This window comes from Solanum pennellii, chromosome 6 (genome assembly GCF_001406875.1).
Source record: "Solanum pennellii chromosome 6, SPENNV200".
NCBI lineage: Eukaryota > Viridiplantae > Streptophyta > Magnoliopsida > Solanales > Solanaceae > Solanum > Solanum pennellii.
The window spans coordinates 47,878,178-47,895,505 of record NC_028642.1 but is presented as its reverse complement, the minus strand read 5'-3'; the positions used below and the strand labels follow the sequence as shown (position 1 = coordinate 47,895,505).

Sequence of the window (17,328 nt, the reverse complement as noted above, 5' to 3'; positions counted from 1 at the left end):
TTATTTTAGCTTCTTAGAATACTCTTAGTTTAGTAATTTGATCATAGATGTTCTTGTGGTGATGACTTCCAGATTTTGGGGAATAATAGATGTTGAATTTTAGAAGTTATTGAATTGGTTTTTATTAATGAGTTTAAGTCTTCCGCATTACTTTCTGTTGATATTAAATTGAAACGATAGGGCTTAGATTGGTTGGTTCGCTCACATAGGAGGGTAAGTGTGGGTGCCAGTCGCGGCTCGTTTTGGGTCGTGACAAATATTTTGAAAAATGACCATAATTAATACTAATAAAGATAAGCTGTGAAGGGGTCGTTTGGTTGTCATGTTTGGGATAACTTATCCACCATTTATATCATGATGATGCGATAAGTTATCCCACGATAGCTAACCCAGGATAACTAATTCTGGGATAACTTGTTCCCAACCAAACGATCCCTTAAGAGATAAATTATATTTTAATTTTTAAAAATTGAACAAGTAAAAATGATAGTATATAAAAAAAATAATGAAAAGATAAAATAATAATTCATGTTATTATTTATAAAAAAAAAACAATAAATTTCTCCTAATTTGTTAAAATGAAAGAATAATTATATATACCTAATCCCATTAAGAATTGTCATTGACTGTAATATACATGAAACTTCTGAGATAAATGTTCTAGTCTTAAACTTTTTTGCTTTCATAAATAAATCATAAATTAATTTTGATATAAACTATAATATAAAATATTTAAAGTTATTTACAAAACAATATACTATGTATATAATTTATCGGTTTTTCTAAACAAAATTAAAATCAAACCAATGCTATTAATTTTAAAAATTTAAAATCAAGTCAAATCAAATCCAAAACATAATAGAATCGATTTGGTTTCAGTTTTATCCGAATCGTGAAGACCTCTGATGTTATGGTGGTTGAATGGAAATTCACGAAGTTAGAGGGACGAAAAGAGAAATTTCAAGGAGCTATTTGCTAAATATGAAGGACTGAAAAAAAAAAAAGAATTAGCTCTACGTTACTGTTTGCGCGTACATGTTTCGCTCACTCTCTAATTGGGCGCGTGGGTAAACGATGAAAAGATTTGTCTTAAATACAAATAATTAATTAATTGTGAAAAAAAAAACAGCTGCGAAATTCCAAAAAAAGAGCTCAAAATTATCATCGAAGCATCAGAGAGACAATCCAATCCCCCCTTTCCCCATTTTCCTCTCTGTGTTTCTCTCTCTAAAACAACCAATCTCAAAGACCCCACAAATCTCTCCTTTAAACCCCTTCTTCCTCAGCACAACCAAAAACCCAATTTCTCACAGCAATGCCAGCTTCCTCCTCAGGTGCATACAAAAAACCCTCTTCTTTTTGTTCATAAATATGTATTTTTTTTTGATTTTTTTGTGAAATTTGATTTGAAAATGGTTGATTTTTGTGTTGGAATTTGATGGATCCATGTGTTAGGAATTGATATAGGAGAAGCTAACTAGTTGTTGTTGTTGTTGTTGCTGTAGAGACGAGGAATAGATGGAGGAAGAGAAAGCGGGAGCCATTAATTTCGAGGAAATCGAAGAACCAACATGATGATGACGGGTTTGAAGATGAGGAGGATGAGGAAGACATTGAACAGCAGGAGATGGAAGATGAACATCAAAACCCTAACAATTCAGTGGATCGAAGTTACTCTTCTGTTGAGTTGGTGTCAGAAAGTAGGGACCGGATTAATGAGTTTCCTTTGGTAGTGAGACGAGCCGTGACTCGGCCTCATTCATCTGTGCTGAATATTGTGGCAACAGAGAAGGCTGGGTTGAGTGGGGAGAGCAGACAAAGTGGGTTGGTTTTGGAGAACATATCGTATGGGCAGCTTCAGGCGCTTTCAGCTGTGCCTGCAGATAGTCACTCTTTGTTGACTGAGGAAAGAGGCGGGGAAGGTAGTGGGAGTGGTTCATATGTCATCACTCCTCCGCAGATATTGCCGGGGCGTGGTGTTATTAAGCATTATGGTAGTGCAGGTCGAATCCATGTTGTGCCAATGCACGCAGGTACTCATACAATGTGCTTATGGTGAAATTTTCTTGCATATCATTTCCATAGTTGATGGAACTTTTTATGCTTTTAAGTATTAAAATTCTTGTTTGCTGGTGAATAATGATTTTGAGCTAGAAATGATAAGACCCTGAGATAGTGATATGCGTAAGATCTGTAGTATGCATTCTTTGTTGGCAATCTGAAAAGGTCAACTGTTGGAAGTTTCTTAATTGTACTGTAGAAGTTTTGCATTTTCTGTCAGGACTTAACTACTTTTGGGAAATAAGGTAGTTGCTTAGTCCAATGATATTATTATTATTGTCATTATTATTATTTTTCGAAGGACAATTATGATCATTGGATTAATAACTTCCTAATTTGTTGATTTTTAAGAAATGAAGCAATCTCTGACCTTAGTATCTAGGGTTACCGGCAGTAATTCTATCAAATCAGTATGTCTGCTGGCAATTGGACTTTAAAGAGGTGTGGTAGACACTGTTGGAATTTTAAGAATCTCCTTCCACTTCCTTTTGAGTATTGCTGTCCTTCCAGTTCAAAGATAACGTCCTTCACCAGGACTGCATCTTATAGAATAATTGATAGGTCAGAAGAGGTGTATGTGATATCTCACAGGAAAAATATAAATCTCTACAAGTTATTAGCTACGCAAACAAGAACTTGGAATCCTCTTATGTACTTTACTGTCCAAGTCTAATTCTGATGGCATACTTGTGAAATAGATTCTAGAAGAAACTTACCAAGCTAAACACTTTTTTTGTCCAACTGAATTGAAGACATGAATTCTAAGATTTGCATGTGTAGACTGTGGGTGCCGTAGTAAACTTATCTTACTTAGAATCCGTAGATTAACATCTGCCATTTTCTATCAATGTTATTTTTTTGCATGCACTTTGTAAAATTAATTATAGAATAGCCTCTTGAATCACCCAGATTTATCTCGAGGGGTGAGTGGCAGGTACCAATGTCTCCTTATATTCCAATGGTGCTTTGTCTTTGACGAAGTTGCCTAGATTGCTAGGGGTATCAGTCTTGGAATAAGAAGTCTGTCTCTTGGCTAGGCTCAAAGAAAATGATCGTCCCTATAAGTGGATTTTTGGGAATCTGAATTCGCTTAGTCACTAGGAAATCACACTTAGGACTTTGGTTCAGTGGTGAAGACGCAATCTGCATTAGACACACGTAATGGGTTTGAACACTGTCACAATCAAAGCCTGGTATTTAAGTTGGGAGGAAGGTAGATGCGGCAGGTTCGTACTCGAAGTTTCAAGCCTATGCGACAACTTGGCAGGTCAGAAGTCCACTGGGAATTTTTTCGATATGAAAAAAATGGAAATTCTATGCTTGGCATTGATGGTGCATTTGACTTGAGTGAAGTACAAAGTATTTCTGGATACAAGCATACCTGCTGCTATAGAGTATAGTATAGAGTAGCATTCTTGGATTTAAATTTGGATAGAGTAGCATTCTTGGATTTATATTTGGATTATGTTCTGTGTCACTTTTGAGACTACATGGTGGCTTAGTACTCCATTGCAGTACTTTTTAGATTAAAATTGATATCTTCTTAAAATGAATGTCGTCTGCGTTGCTCATGGTATCCATGTGTAGGTCAGTTACTGCTTAAAAACCTTGTACTGGTGTCTTGTTTATGTATTTTTGTTTATGGTCTCAGATCTCTGTCTAATTGGCCCTTTGTTATTCCTGTGCAAGCAGATTGGTTTTCACCTAATACCGTGCACAGATTGGAAAGACAAGTGGTGCCACATTTTTTCTCTGGGAAGTCAGCTGAACATACACCCGAAAAATACATGGAATGTAGAAATTGTATTGTTGCAAAGTACATGGAGTCTCCTGTAAAGCACTTGTCAGTTGATGATTGCCATGAAATAGTAGGTGGTATTAGTGCTGATGATGTAACTCGAATTGCAAGATTTCTTGATCATTGGGGGATCATCAACTACTGTGCTGTTCCTCCTAAAGATGAGGCTCAAAAAGATGGCACATATTTGTATGAGGACACAAACGGTGATCTCTGTGTTCCAGCAGCTGGTTTGAAGTCTATTGACAGCTTAGTCCAATTTGACAAGCCTAAATGTCGGCTGAAGGCTAAAGATATTTATCCTGAACTTGAGCGTGACTGCGATGACGACTCTGATTTTGACAACTCAATCCGAGAAATCTTGTCTGAAATTAGATGCAATTGTTGTTCTCGGCCTGTTTCACTAGCGCATTATCAGTCACAGAAAGAGGTATATCACACATCTACTCTTGTCTTTATTTGCTGGTTATGGCTTATATTGAAGAATCAGTAAATGCTTGTTAAGTTCTTTCAGGTATCTCTTGATGGAACAAATTTTCAATGCCTTATCTGCTATTGTGGAGAGAAGAGAGTAGTTACTTTGAGAGCTTTAAGTACTCTGTAATAGGCATATGTGTTGTTCATTTGGTGTTAAAGAAATTGTACGTGCAGTAAAAATTTCTCATTGCTTGAATGCACGATAAGTTACCTTCTTGATCAGGCGAGAAGAAGACCAATATCGGCTTTTAGTCCCTTTGCCACTATTGTCTGGTAGAGAGATGCGGTATTCCATAAGATCTTGTGCTGTTTACTGATGTGTCAGAATTAGATTTTTCTGTTACCAGAGCTTTAGCAAAGATTTTGTGAAAAGATTAACAAAAGAAGGAAAAACATTAAACTAAGAACTTTTCTTGCTAGCATAAAAGGATATTTGAGATTATGAATTTTTTTCTCTGAGCAACATCATTTGGGGCAGAAATTTATGTGCGACCAATAAGTTTTCATTTCATTTGGCTCATAGGCGTTGAATTACATGACTTCTTTTGATGAATTATATTGAGTGGTGGATGCCTTCAACACTGACTTGCTTTTTCTTTGACAGATGGATATTCTATTGTGTTTGGATTGCTTCCATGAGGGTAGGTTTATTGCTGGTCACTCTAGCTTGGATTTTGTCAAAGTGAGCTCTATGAAAGATTATGGAGATCTAGATGGAGATACTTGGACTGACCAGGAAACACTATTGCTTCTCGAGGGAATGCAACTCTACAATGAAAACTGGAATCAAATTGCAGAACATGTTGGCACCAAGTCAAAGGCACAGTGCATCCTTCATTTTGTCCGCCTGCCTTTGGATGGTGCCGCATTAGACAATATTGAACTTCCAGGTGCATCTGGTCCCTCTAGGTCTAAGACAGGTGAAGATCGTAATAAATCTCATTCAACTTTGAATGGGAATCTTGCAGGTGAGACAGTGGACTCTCATTTCTCTTTATTATATATGATCACAATGCTGAATCTTTAATACTCTTGCTTCATCCTGTTATGATGTAGGACCAAGCACTGGAAACCTTGATTCTGATAGCAAATTTCCATTTGAGAACTGTGGAAATCCAGTAATGTCCCTGGTAGGACTTTGTTATTGTCACCCTGCTCTTATGAAATGTTTTTTCCTCTTGTTCATATGAAGATATTTTAATTCCTAGTTTCTGCAAGGATATCTGTTGATTCTTGAGGAATGTTGCCTTCATTTTGTCGGGTGGGGAATGACATGTCACTAGTTTATAACCCAAATATGTTATTTGTTTTCTGTAGTTTGTTTCTCTTTTAGTATACTTTTCCCTTTTTGGTTCATCTCTCTCTGCGTGAAATCGTGGAGGGCGATGGATTTCCTTTAGAGCTTTAGAGGGTGTTTGGGTAAGCTTATAAGCTAGTTAAACCAACTCATAGACACGTTTTGACTTACCCTACTTTGTTGCTGTCTACCAAATGTGCCTATATGCGTAGTACTTATTAGCCAAAAGTCATAGTTTGTTCCCCCACCCCCAACATATGACTTTCAGCTTATTAGCACTTATCTTTTACCAATATTATGCTATGTTATTCCTATTAATTTTTGTAACCCCTGAAATTTCCTTCCCAAAACAACACCTCCTTCCTCTCCATTTCATTGTTGTCATTTGTCATTTTCCATTTAGAGATGCTTCTAATATTTTAATTTTGAAAGTACCTATAGGGCATTTCAGTCACTTTACAAGAATAAAGTGCTTGTTGGACTTTCTACCACGCACACTAACAGCTTTTAATCTTTTTCACCAGTTCTATCTCATACACAACAAGTTATGAAATATATTTTGTAATCAGCTTCAACAAATTTTGTAAGAATCTGTAGTTGTAATGGTTGAAAGCAAAGGTGCAAGGCTGCCAAAAAAAAAAGGCATTCATAGATCAATAGAAAAAGTATGTCCCTTTTCTTTTAGAGGGATCCTATCAGATCTATCAGTACCTGTTTCACTTTCACTGGTTAAATTTTGTTTACATGAAAGATAAAACAAAAGTAAACAATTTATCTTGATCTTTTGAATAGAGCCTTCTTTGTCTTCAAAGCACCTCATATGCCTTGCTCCAATTAGACGACATACAACAAGGCATAGTGTACCACCATTTCCTTTCTTCTTGTTCTTACCCTTGATGTTTTAGCTTTTTAGAAACCCAGCTGTCTCTCTGGGCACTCCATTTAAGTCCTACCATGTTAAGCAGCAGTTGCATTATTGATCAGTGATGTAGCAGTGTAAAAACAAATGATCTATGCTCTCTGAACTGGATCCACACAAAAGCACCTGTATCACTGTCGGTATCCTCTTTTTTTGGTTATTTCAAGCTTGCTTTATGAACCACCAACCATGAGAATTATATGTCCTTGTAAGAAGCATAAGTTTCCCAGATCTGTTTCCAAAGCCAAAAATTATTCTGACGTCCTCCTGAAATCAAACTATCACAGCGAGTTCTCACTGTGAATTTACCTCTGCTTTCAGCTTCATCCTGTACTGGCATTGTGACAGACTTCAGAATTTTCCAGAATCAGTAGCAGTTTAGCATGTCTACCCATCTCCAAACCATTCAAATTCCTCCTAGAGTTGAGATTCCAACCATCATTACTTCTATTGGACACTTGCTTCTGGCATCAAAGATGGTCTATGTATACAGAAAAACTCTTTTAGAGGGGAGCATGAGCGATCCAGCAGTCATTCTTTAACTTCCTTCCGTCCATCCCATCTTTGAAACTAAGGTTGCCCAATAATGTTGCCAGAGATTCCTCTAAATCTAGCACTTCAAGAGATGTTTACAGCGATAAAGATGTGGCACCTGAGTCTAACTCAACCACAAAAGCTAGCTCATGAGGGGAGGTTTGTCCAAGCCCATATAAGGAGACCAATTTCCAATCCTTCTATCGATGTGGGACTTCTTAACACTCCCCCGCATGCCCATACCTCAATTGGAGCGTGAACACTTCTAAATGGGGGCCCAACATCAATGAACAACAATTTGAGATGAGCCTGACTTTAATACCATTTTAAATTAGGTCTTAGGCCTAACTCACACCCCAAAAGCTAGCTCAATGGGAGGAGGATTGCCCAAGCATTATAAGGAGTCCACCCATCTCATTAATCACCAATGTGAGACTTTTGTCAATCTTTAACAACTTTAGTACTGCAGGGATCATCAACTCCATACTTCTCATTAACTACTACTTTCTGTAAAAACCTTGTTCTTCAGATATGAAAATCCACATCCATTTCAACACCAAGTTGTTTTTGTGTTGCTTCAAGTTTCCAATTCCCAGTCACTCCTCTTCTTTACTAACTAAATTAGTGGTCCATTTTACTAGGTGAGAATCCCCCTTTCACTATTCTCTTGCCATAAGAACTCCCTCCTTAAATTATCCAATCTTTTTCAACCTTAGCAGGTAGTGGAATAAAGACATTACATAAGTTGTTAACGAGTCAAGCACAATATTTATCAGAACTAGTGGAAATCAGCTTCAACACTTCAACTACTTTTAATCAAAGCTTCGACTCCTAAAATTTCTTTTAGTCAACTACAATAATACCATTTCAACACATGCCTTTTTAGTTCAGTTATTTCGTTGGGATAGGTTGGTAGAGAACTAGGCTATCCTTGTTCAGTTGTTTGTCTAACTTGCTGAAGGTTCCCATAATCCCCCTTTGGTGAGATAATTGTCAAAATAGAAGTTAGCAGATGAACTATATATGAGAAACATTAATGCAAGTCTTCCACATGAGTTGTTTTCCTAAAAAGATCTTTCACAATGGTAAAAATGTTGAAGCAATGAAACACGTAGGAATTCATTATGATGCTTTTTAACAGCGAAGATTCAGAGTTGAATTTTTGATAAAACTAAAATGTCTAGGTATATTCCTTTTTGTTCGGGGTGGCCCAGTGATTTGGGCTTGGGACTTCCTTGTTGGAGGTCTCAAGTTCAAAACCCCTTGCCAGCAAAAGCAAGGGGTTTGCCTTCCGGGTCAAGCTCGTCGCACTTGGCTTGCCTAGTGCGGGTTACCTCTCCTATGTGGTTTGCGAGCTATTGCACGGGAGCGGGCTTTTACCATGTGCGCACTCAAAGGGTAGCGGCTGCGGAAATTCCTTGTCATAAAAAAAAATCTATCTGCTGTTATCTATTCACTGTTTCATTCAACTTACTGGCATGATCCATCAGATCCCAAAATATTAACTAGTACATACTGCATATGCAACTGTACATGGCTTCATATTATTTAAGGGAAGGCCTTAGCAGCCCTGTCAATATTGAGGCTCTGGACCTGGAACTACCTGTTCTCAGTTTCAACTTTAATAGAGAGATTTTGCTAAGTTTGAAGTGGTTAGTGTCTTGATTCTCTTACAGTCTTACTCTCTTACTTGTATATCTCATTCTGAGTCCTTCTCCACTGATTGATGGGTGTAAATATTGCTTATAATAACATTTTGCTTTATAATTGGTCACCTCTCCTTGGTCTTTTCATGACTTGTGATATATTAGAATTTTTTGATGTGTGCATTATTAAGCAGCTGTTCAGATTACATTTAAATTGACTTTGCCATACCATCTAAGTTATAGACAGTGGAGTGCTGAGGACCCTTATTCTGAGGTAGCAACAAAAAGAAGAATTTTTTAGCTCTCTGTTGTTATCTGTAGGTTGCTTTTCTGGCATCTGCTGTTGGACCGAGAGTTGCTGCAGCATGTGCCCATGCATCCTTGGCAGCTTTATCCAAGGATGATACTTTAACTGCATCACAGAACATGACTCAGATGGATGGATCCACAACAAATAATGGGTATGTTTTTTCTACTGTTTTTTCTACATCAAGTATTGGAACTTGAAAGGAAATACTGAAGTGAAGAAGGCATGCTAAAATTAGAAGTAGAAGTCATCAGTAGCAACAACAAATATATGATACCGAAATAAAAGAAATAACAAGTAATAATAAAATATAAGTATTGCACTGTAAAACTTCTTAAAGACAGTTAAATAACCTTTCCTTGTCAAAAGAACTTCTAATGAAAGCAAAACAGGGGGAGTATTCTGTTTTTGGTTGTATAGGTTAACTAGAACTTGAATTCTTGGCTCTCCTTCCACGTCCTTTGGCAGCAAATCAGACACCTCTTTTGACGTCCCCTCAAGCTTCTCTTATTCGTTTCCAACTGCCCAAGTGTTTCTCCTCATTGTACCTTCTGCATTAGGTATTTTGTGCTAGATGAAATACTGTATTTCACCATTTCAACTGTCCTTAGTTATCTCTTTACCTGTAAACAAAAAATTTACCTTTAGTCGTCTCTGTTGTTTGCATAACTCCTACGCTTTGGGAGCATTCAAGTCTAAGAATCTTGTGGGCTGCCTCTATGGAGCTCCATATTGGCTGATATTACCGAGCTAGTTACACCTTGGAGTATCTAAGAGGATGCTGGAATATCTTCTCCAGTTTTAGAGATACGAGAAGTCCATTATATGCACAGGTATACAGTGCTAACTGGAAGCAAAGAGTATATCTGATTGCTATTTTTCAGTGCATTATTGGTTGTGTTGGCACTTCTGTACTTTGCCACATAACATTCCTGTCTACATGGAACTGGATTGCAAGCCGTGTTTCTTTCACCTGTGGTTGAGAAACTATGGTGATGGAAAGGTATATATATATATATATATATATGTAGAGAGAGAGAGAGAGAGAGAGAGAGACTATTTGTTTTTTTCTATTTCTGCCCATTTTCCATTAAAGCCCACACTTTAGTTCTTAAAGCTCCCCAACGGACCCTAGAGCTTTATTGCCTTGCCTTTTTATCACTAATATCTGAGATGCAAGAAACTGGGTTGCATGCTGACACATGTATGGTTTTCTATTTGGATACAACTGCATCTCTAGCTGCGTAAGCTCACCTCATACCTGTGATAGAGATACTATAATGGCAGATCATGCAGTTTTGCCTTATGCTTCACTTCTCTTCGTTGATTGAACACAAAATGGGTTAATGTTATATGTAAGTGGCCCTCGTCAGACTTAATAAATGTCTCTGCTCCAGGGATTCTACTCTTAACTTGTTGTGTCCTCCCATTGTTTGTGCAGCTGGGTTGTTAAGTTTGCCCATTTATATTCATTGTTTCTGTTAGATATAGGTTGTATCTTCTCATGAAATCTTCAATTCTGTAATCCTTACTCCTTTTTTGGGACAAGTAGTATAGGTAAATCAGAACCTTAGAAAAGATGAGTAAGAGAAACTTTGATGTGCATGTTTTGGGGATCTTGTGATTCAAGCACTCCCCTTTTCTAGGGTATGGATTCCTCGTACTTAACTGGAAATCATTTGAAACTGAATGTCAAGCTTTCTTGGCTCTTCTGTTCAGTTTCAGTTTGTGACTTTTAATGGTTGGTTCTTTGGTTTGGTTTTATTTCTTTTGGAGAAAGAGAAACGCTGAAATTTTAGGCATGTATAACCAGCGTTAGTTCTTCGGAAAAAAGGAAATAAAATTTAGAAATGATTACTCTTCTATCTATGCTGCTGGATGTGTAACTGCCTTTTTAACTACATCCTTGCAATTCTCGGTACACATTGACTTAACAAGATAGTGCACTTCTGTTGTCTAACTTGGGTAGTGTTTGCCCGAGTAATTATTATCGACTTGCCATTGTAAGTTTTATTCTATAAAAATACTAGTGTTGCCATGAATAAAATAATCTAATTTACTATATGTGATCATATTTGCTCCACTTCCACACAAATCTAATGGATTTCAAGTTTTAAAACTGATTTTAATAACAATATATCTTGAACTAGAAGAAATCAATTCACTTGTATCAATTCATTTTGATCAATAGAAGAAATCAATTCACTTGATTCTTTTTGATTGATAGAAGAAATCAATTTACTTATAAGGCACGTATACTTTTCCATTGATGAACTCTCCGAAACCAAAAGCCATAAGATAATTAATGATAAAGAAGTACTTAGATTTCTTACCTTGGTTTATAATTCCTCTTCATCCTTTCATTTTGGGTATCAATAGCTTGAAAGAAGACCAGAAGTAAAGAATAGGGCCCACCCCCAATAAGAAAAAGTATACTCCCTCTGTCCCAATTTACGTGACTTACTTTCATTTTTAGTTTGTCCTAAAAAGAATGACACGTGTCTATATTAAGTAACAATTTAACTATAAAATGTCTATTTTACCCTTAAGGATTTACAGCCACACAAATTTCTATCGTTCATTTCAGACCACAAGTTTTAAAAGTCTTCCTTTCTTTCTTAACTCCGTGGCGAGTCAAACTACCTCACATAAAATGGGACAGAGGGAATATTTTCTTGATAAAGATTTATAAGCCCAACAAAACTCCTAAGTTTAGAATAGACACAAACTTGGAAAGGCAGCCGAAAAAATTGAATAAAAAGATAAAAGCTGAATCATAGCTAGCTTTTGGTTTGGTTTATGTATTTACAAAAAGAAAGATTGGATGACCAAATTCACCCTTTTTTCTAACTGTTTCTCTTTGTTGCTGAAGCCTTTTCTTCTCATATAATAACTGAAGGACTTGATTATATGACAAGAGTATGTGTTATCATCTCCAAACGTGGAAGAAAGAGGCAATAACACAACCCTTCTGGATCAAATAACCTACTGTCCTACTCACTAAGCAGCTTTAGTCAACACTCTGAAGCCAAAATGGCACTACTGCTTTTAAACTGTATTTTGGGTATTAAGTTGGTCTTAATGCTTTTTGTTGCTCGTGTGCTTGCCTGTGCTCATGAATCTTCAATGGCACGTAAGTTGTGCAGACTCTTTACTTCGGTGCTGCATCTGTGTCAACACGACATGGGTGTGGATGTGGGATCTGTACCGGATAACGGTCAAACAATTTTGGGTGCTTTGACCTAGAACAATAGAGAAATTTGAGATAGATACGAAGATTTCTACTTCGAACTTAATATGTACTTAACAATAATTTGAACTTGCTGTTGAATATTTGTGCATTCCTTCCTTTCAAATTGTCAACCATAATTTAGGAATACTTTTGTAACTCTATTTTTTGATACTTGAATTACTTGTAGCCAAATCCGCACACCTGTTTTTGTGCTTAGATCTGTACCTCAAAATGGCTCAAATCTTATAACGGATCTTAAAATTTACATCATGTAGGATCCAACCGTTCTATTGTGCTATTTGGTTGTATATTTTTCTTGCTATCCTGCTCCCATGACATTCCTTTTGAGCCAAGGGTCTATCGGAAACAACCTCTACCCCACAAAGGAAGGGCAAGGTCTACGTACTTCTACCCTCCCCAGACCTTGTTGTGGGATTACACGTGTATGTTGTTGTTGAAGGATCCAACTTCTAGATTTGCACCCGTATCAGACCCTTGCACCAGAGTCCGAGCAACTTATAGTGGCATGATATACTTTGCTACCTTGGGTAAGACACTTTATAGAAACCCAACCTACAAGTGATATTATCCGCTTTGGGCCCGGGTCCGCGTGGCTTTAAAATGCATCACTAGTGTCTAAGGCTTGCTTCCTTATATACCCAACATCTCTCCCTTGGTTTGTCAATGAGAGGTTCACCTCCTATCATTTTCAGTAAAACTAATTTGTCGGCCATTTAGTCTAGGAATAATGTCAAACATTATCTGTGAGCTAAAAGCATTCAGTCTCACACTTCTCTATTCGCTCAAATACACTGTTTTGATAGTTGAAAGTTGAAACCATAATGCAATTTCACAAAAAAAAAAAGAAAAAGAAGAAGCTGAAATCATAATGCAATGTGATCCACCTTTGATGAGGCAAAAGGTGAGCACCTTTCTGGTATTGCAATTTTGTCCTTTTGAAAACTTAAATGAGCTTAACTATTTGTGTTTTGAGGTAGTCAAGTTTATAATGGTATCATTCTTTTAAATACACAGCAAAGTGATACTTCATAAGGAAGCATTATTTCCCTTTGCAAATATTATGAGAAAAAAAAATGTCTTTATGCATTTTATTGCATTCAGCCATTGGTAATGCCATAGTGTATCAGTTTCTTGAGGAGCAACAGATGAACCATTTCTAATCATCTTAGTGATCTCAAGGTACATACTTCAATCTTGCAGGATCAGTGTAGGAGGAATGCCTGGAAAGAATGAAAGTCCTCATGGAGATGTTGGAAGTTCGTATCAGCGAAAAGGTGCCTGTAAATTTGAACTAGTACCGTACTGTTCTTGTATCATTCTTCAAATATTTTCTAATATAAATCTTCTCAGATGATAAGGCAGGAGGACAAGGTCCATGGGGTCAACATGATGCTGGAGGGACTCCATTATCCACTGAAAGTGTAAGAGCTGCTGCTAAAGTTGGTCTTGCAGCTGCAGCTGTAAAATCAAAGCTTTTTGCTGACCATGAAGAACGTGAGATTCAGCGGTTATCTGCAAACATAGTCAACCATCAGGTGATCTGCTGATACTGTAGTTATTCATCTCCGCTTGGCCTCCTGTTGAGTCCATTTCATCCTCTTTCTTCGCGTTTTGCTTGGTTGAGTCTTTATTGACATCTTTTACTTTCGGGCATTTGGGTTTTGCCAAGTATTCGGGCCATTATAGGTGCATTACAATGGTTTTGAAGAACTTCTGCTGAAGTTTGTTTTTTTGTTGCTAGTAGTGATACTTGGGTTAAAAAAAGTTGGAAGAGTTCGGGTTTGAGGGATGTAACTGGAGAGCTGTGGTTTGAGGTTCTGATTAGTTCATCATAAATTCATAATAAATACCTTATGTGGATAAATTCATAATTCATAATACAAACTAGTTGAGAATTGAGATCAACTTTATGAATCTTTATTCATTCCACTCTGTTCAAAGCACATTTTATTTCAACACTAGATAATTTACCTCACAAGGATTTCTCTGTCACACAGTCACAGTTATATCTAGATTTGTGGACTTCTGAGATAATGTGTCTCCACATGATTTTAGGTTTTACCTCGTTCTCTTCTATCACCTTCAATCATCATATGATATGACCAAGGTCTGGTGTATAGGAAGGTCTGCATAGGACATGGTTTGTTATAGTTAACTTTCTACTCTGTATGAATTTGGTAAAAAGATCAAATTTCTATGTGAAAAAAATGATCATCTGACCTATGTCAACCCTAAATATAAGTTCATGAGGTGCTACTGGTCCAAGACCATATAATCTGATAACAATCCATTCCCTCAACCAATGTAGGACATTCTAACACACCCAAATTCGGACATTTGGAGTGTCCACAACATACCATGGGATAAACCAATAATAGGGATGGGTCTTGACCCGATTATTCAAAGAAAATAGATCTTGGGCCAACCCAAAATCTAGGTGGAAGTTGAGGATTGTTCAAGACCATATAAGGAGACAACAACTCATTCCCTCACGTGGGGGACATTCTTACATTATGATGGTAGAGAATGTAATGCCAGTAATATAAATTGTCGATAAATTTCAAATTCTCCTTGGAAGGTAATCATTGGATACTACTACTCCCGTCCCAATTTATGGGATATACTTCCTTTTTAGTCTGTCTCAGAAAGAATGTCACCTTTATGTAATTAGAAACAATTTAGCTTTGTTATTCCCCCTTTACCCTTTAATGAAATGATTTATAGCGACATATGTAAGGCTTCCTTTTTCCCTAAACTTTGTGCCTAAGTCGTACCACATAAATTGGGAAGGAAGGAGTATGATTTTTCTTGTGTTTGCTTGATATTTTTGAAACCGTAGGCATGAAATCAATGGTAAGTAACTTAAATAATTACCACTTCTCGCCCGCGTTCCTTCTAGCCCCAAGAGAAACAAGATAGAAAATTCAAAAGGAGTGCAAAATGGAAATAACCTGAATAAAATGAAATGGTAAGTCAAGCAAGTTTGTCATTGTACTTGCCAGTTAACTATCTATATTAGTATTGATTTTAATCTTATCATTGTTTAGTTTCATGTCGATTGCATGCTTCATCAATCCATGCCAAGGATGGATAATCATGAATCTGTTATATTTCCCTCCAGTTACTGGGGAAGGAAGGATGGTAGTATGATACTAACACTTCCTTTTTGAGAATGGTACAAGTAATATGGTACTAACACACTAGTTTATTTAAGTTTGAATTAGTTTGCTTACTGAAAAAAAAGAGAGGAAATTTTCAATTCCCTACAACTATATCTGAAGTCATGCCCTATTTCTTCCTCTTGTATCTTATTTCTGAATTTATAGGAAAATCGTTGTTTTGGGAGCTTCTTTTGTGGATTTCTATGTTTGCATTGAACCATGTTTGGTTAAGGATGCATCTCTCTTGGCCTTCTCTTTGCAATAGTTTTGACCATTCTACTACTTTCCTTGTACATACAGTTGAAGAGGTTAGAGCTGAAGCTGAAGCAGTTTGCTGAGGTGGAGACCTTGCTAATGAAAGAATGTGAACAATTGGAGAGAACAAGGCAACGCTTTTTTGGAGAACGTGCTCGGATAATGACAACTCAACCTGGTTCGGTGCGTGTATCCCGACCAATGGGTGTGTCTGGTGCTGGTGCAGCAGTGGTCAATAATACAGGAAATAGTAGGCAACAAGTTTCAGGTCCTCCACAACAAAATTTTATTGCTGGATATGGAAACAACCAACCAATGCACCCTCAAATGTCATTTATGCAGCAACAGGGAATTTATGGATTTGGGCCTCGGCTGCCACTCTCAGCGATTCACCCATCCTCTTCAACACCCAGCATGTTTAATGCACCAGCAAGTTCCCAGCCCGCTCTCAGTCATTCAATGCTTAGACCTGTATCTGGGACAAAAACAGGTTTAGGTTGAGTGCAGATAGTGATTGAGCTTTGGATTTGCTTCAGTTTACTGATCGGTTCTCTTCATTTCTGCAATTATTGAGGCGAGAGAACAAGTTGCATTGCTCTGTCAGACGGATTGAGACATTAATGAAGCCAATCGACTGAAGATGCAGCTCGGACTGACAGTGCAATGGCCTGATTACTCAAGCAGGACTTCTCACATTAGTTGCTGCTTTATGCAGCTAAACTTATTCGTAGAAACAACTTGTACTATATTTCGGTTTCTACTGTGACATAACTCTCTTTTGGTGACAACAAGTATGAGACTAGGGGTCTAGACATGTAGTTTTGTGCAGTACAGGTAATTAAGATGGAGAAAACAGGGCAATGGAGTATGGCAGTTTCTTGATCATACACGTCGTGTAACTAAATTGTTGTGCTGATTTTCCTACATTTGTAACCGATTTCTCAAGTAATTTAACTAAGCTTTGAGGGTTAAAACCAAACACAACTACGTTTCTGTTCCAAACAAGTTTGGTTCTGCTAAACGACTTCAAAACATCAAACTTGTTCAACTTTAGGAAGCTTAATTGAAGTTTCACCAATCGAAATTCATGTCATTTCATAGCCAAATATGAACCGAGTGATGCAAGAAAACTGAAACATATAATTGAATTTCTTTATAATATATAATATGATCTGTTGAATTGTAGAAATTAAATTGTTTAGAATCTATTTCTCCTTGTACCAAACTGGAGATACATTTTGAAAGCTATTTAAAATTTAATCATCACACTTTGAAGAGGGCATAATTATAATTCAATGGATGGATCTCATTTGTATTTCAAGTTTGTCATTACAATTTTGCTTCTCTAGTTAATAAATATATGTAATGTAATATAGTATATTAATTATTTTGATAAAGTAGAAAAAAGAAAAAATGATTTATTTTTTTCAAAGGTGACATAAAAGCAAACAGAATTTCAGTTTGTTTGTTGCTCCATGGTCAACCTTTTGTAGGCTCTACTTGTTAAAGTTCAACTGGTTGACTAAATGAGTATTATACAATGGGTCCATTATTACGTACTTTTATCTTTGTCATTGTCCCTACGTTAATGATTAAGGTAGACGTTGGCTGTATGACTTC

At 36.9% G+C, this 17,328-nt stretch overlaps 1 protein-coding gene across 1 annotated transcript; it reads left to right on the top strand.

Annotated features, from left to right (window-relative positions):
- The first annotated feature begins 1,132 nt into the window (after window positions 1-1,132).
- On the top strand, window positions 1,133-16,687 carry LOC107023250 (SWI/SNF complex subunit SWI3C). The gene is made up of 9 exons (XM_015223876.2): window positions 1,133-1,334; window positions 1,506-2,033; window positions 3,754-4,289; window positions 4,941-5,304; window positions 5,393-5,466; window positions 9,054-9,193; window positions 13,493-13,566; window positions 13,643-13,827; window positions 15,754-16,687. Exons 1-9 carry the CDS (start codon window positions 1,316-1,318, stop codon window positions 16,207-16,209), a joined length of 2,376 nt encoding a protein of 791 aa, XP_015079362.1. The 5' UTR covers window positions 1,133-1,315; the 3' UTR covers window positions 16,210-16,687.
- Window positions 16,688-17,328: the final 641 nt, after the last annotated feature.

Excerpts from the sequence above, each read along its gene's own strand:
- LOC107023250 (XM_015223876.2), top strand. Across the intron at positions 2,034-3,753 it reads TGTTGTGCCAATGCACGCAG|ATTGGTTTTCACCTAATACC; the intron begins GTACTCATACAA and ends CTGTGCAAGCAG. Across the intron at positions 4,290-4,940 it reads ATTATCAGTCACAGAAAGAG|ATGGATATTCTATTGTGTTT; the intron begins GTATATCACACA and ends TTTCTTTGACAG.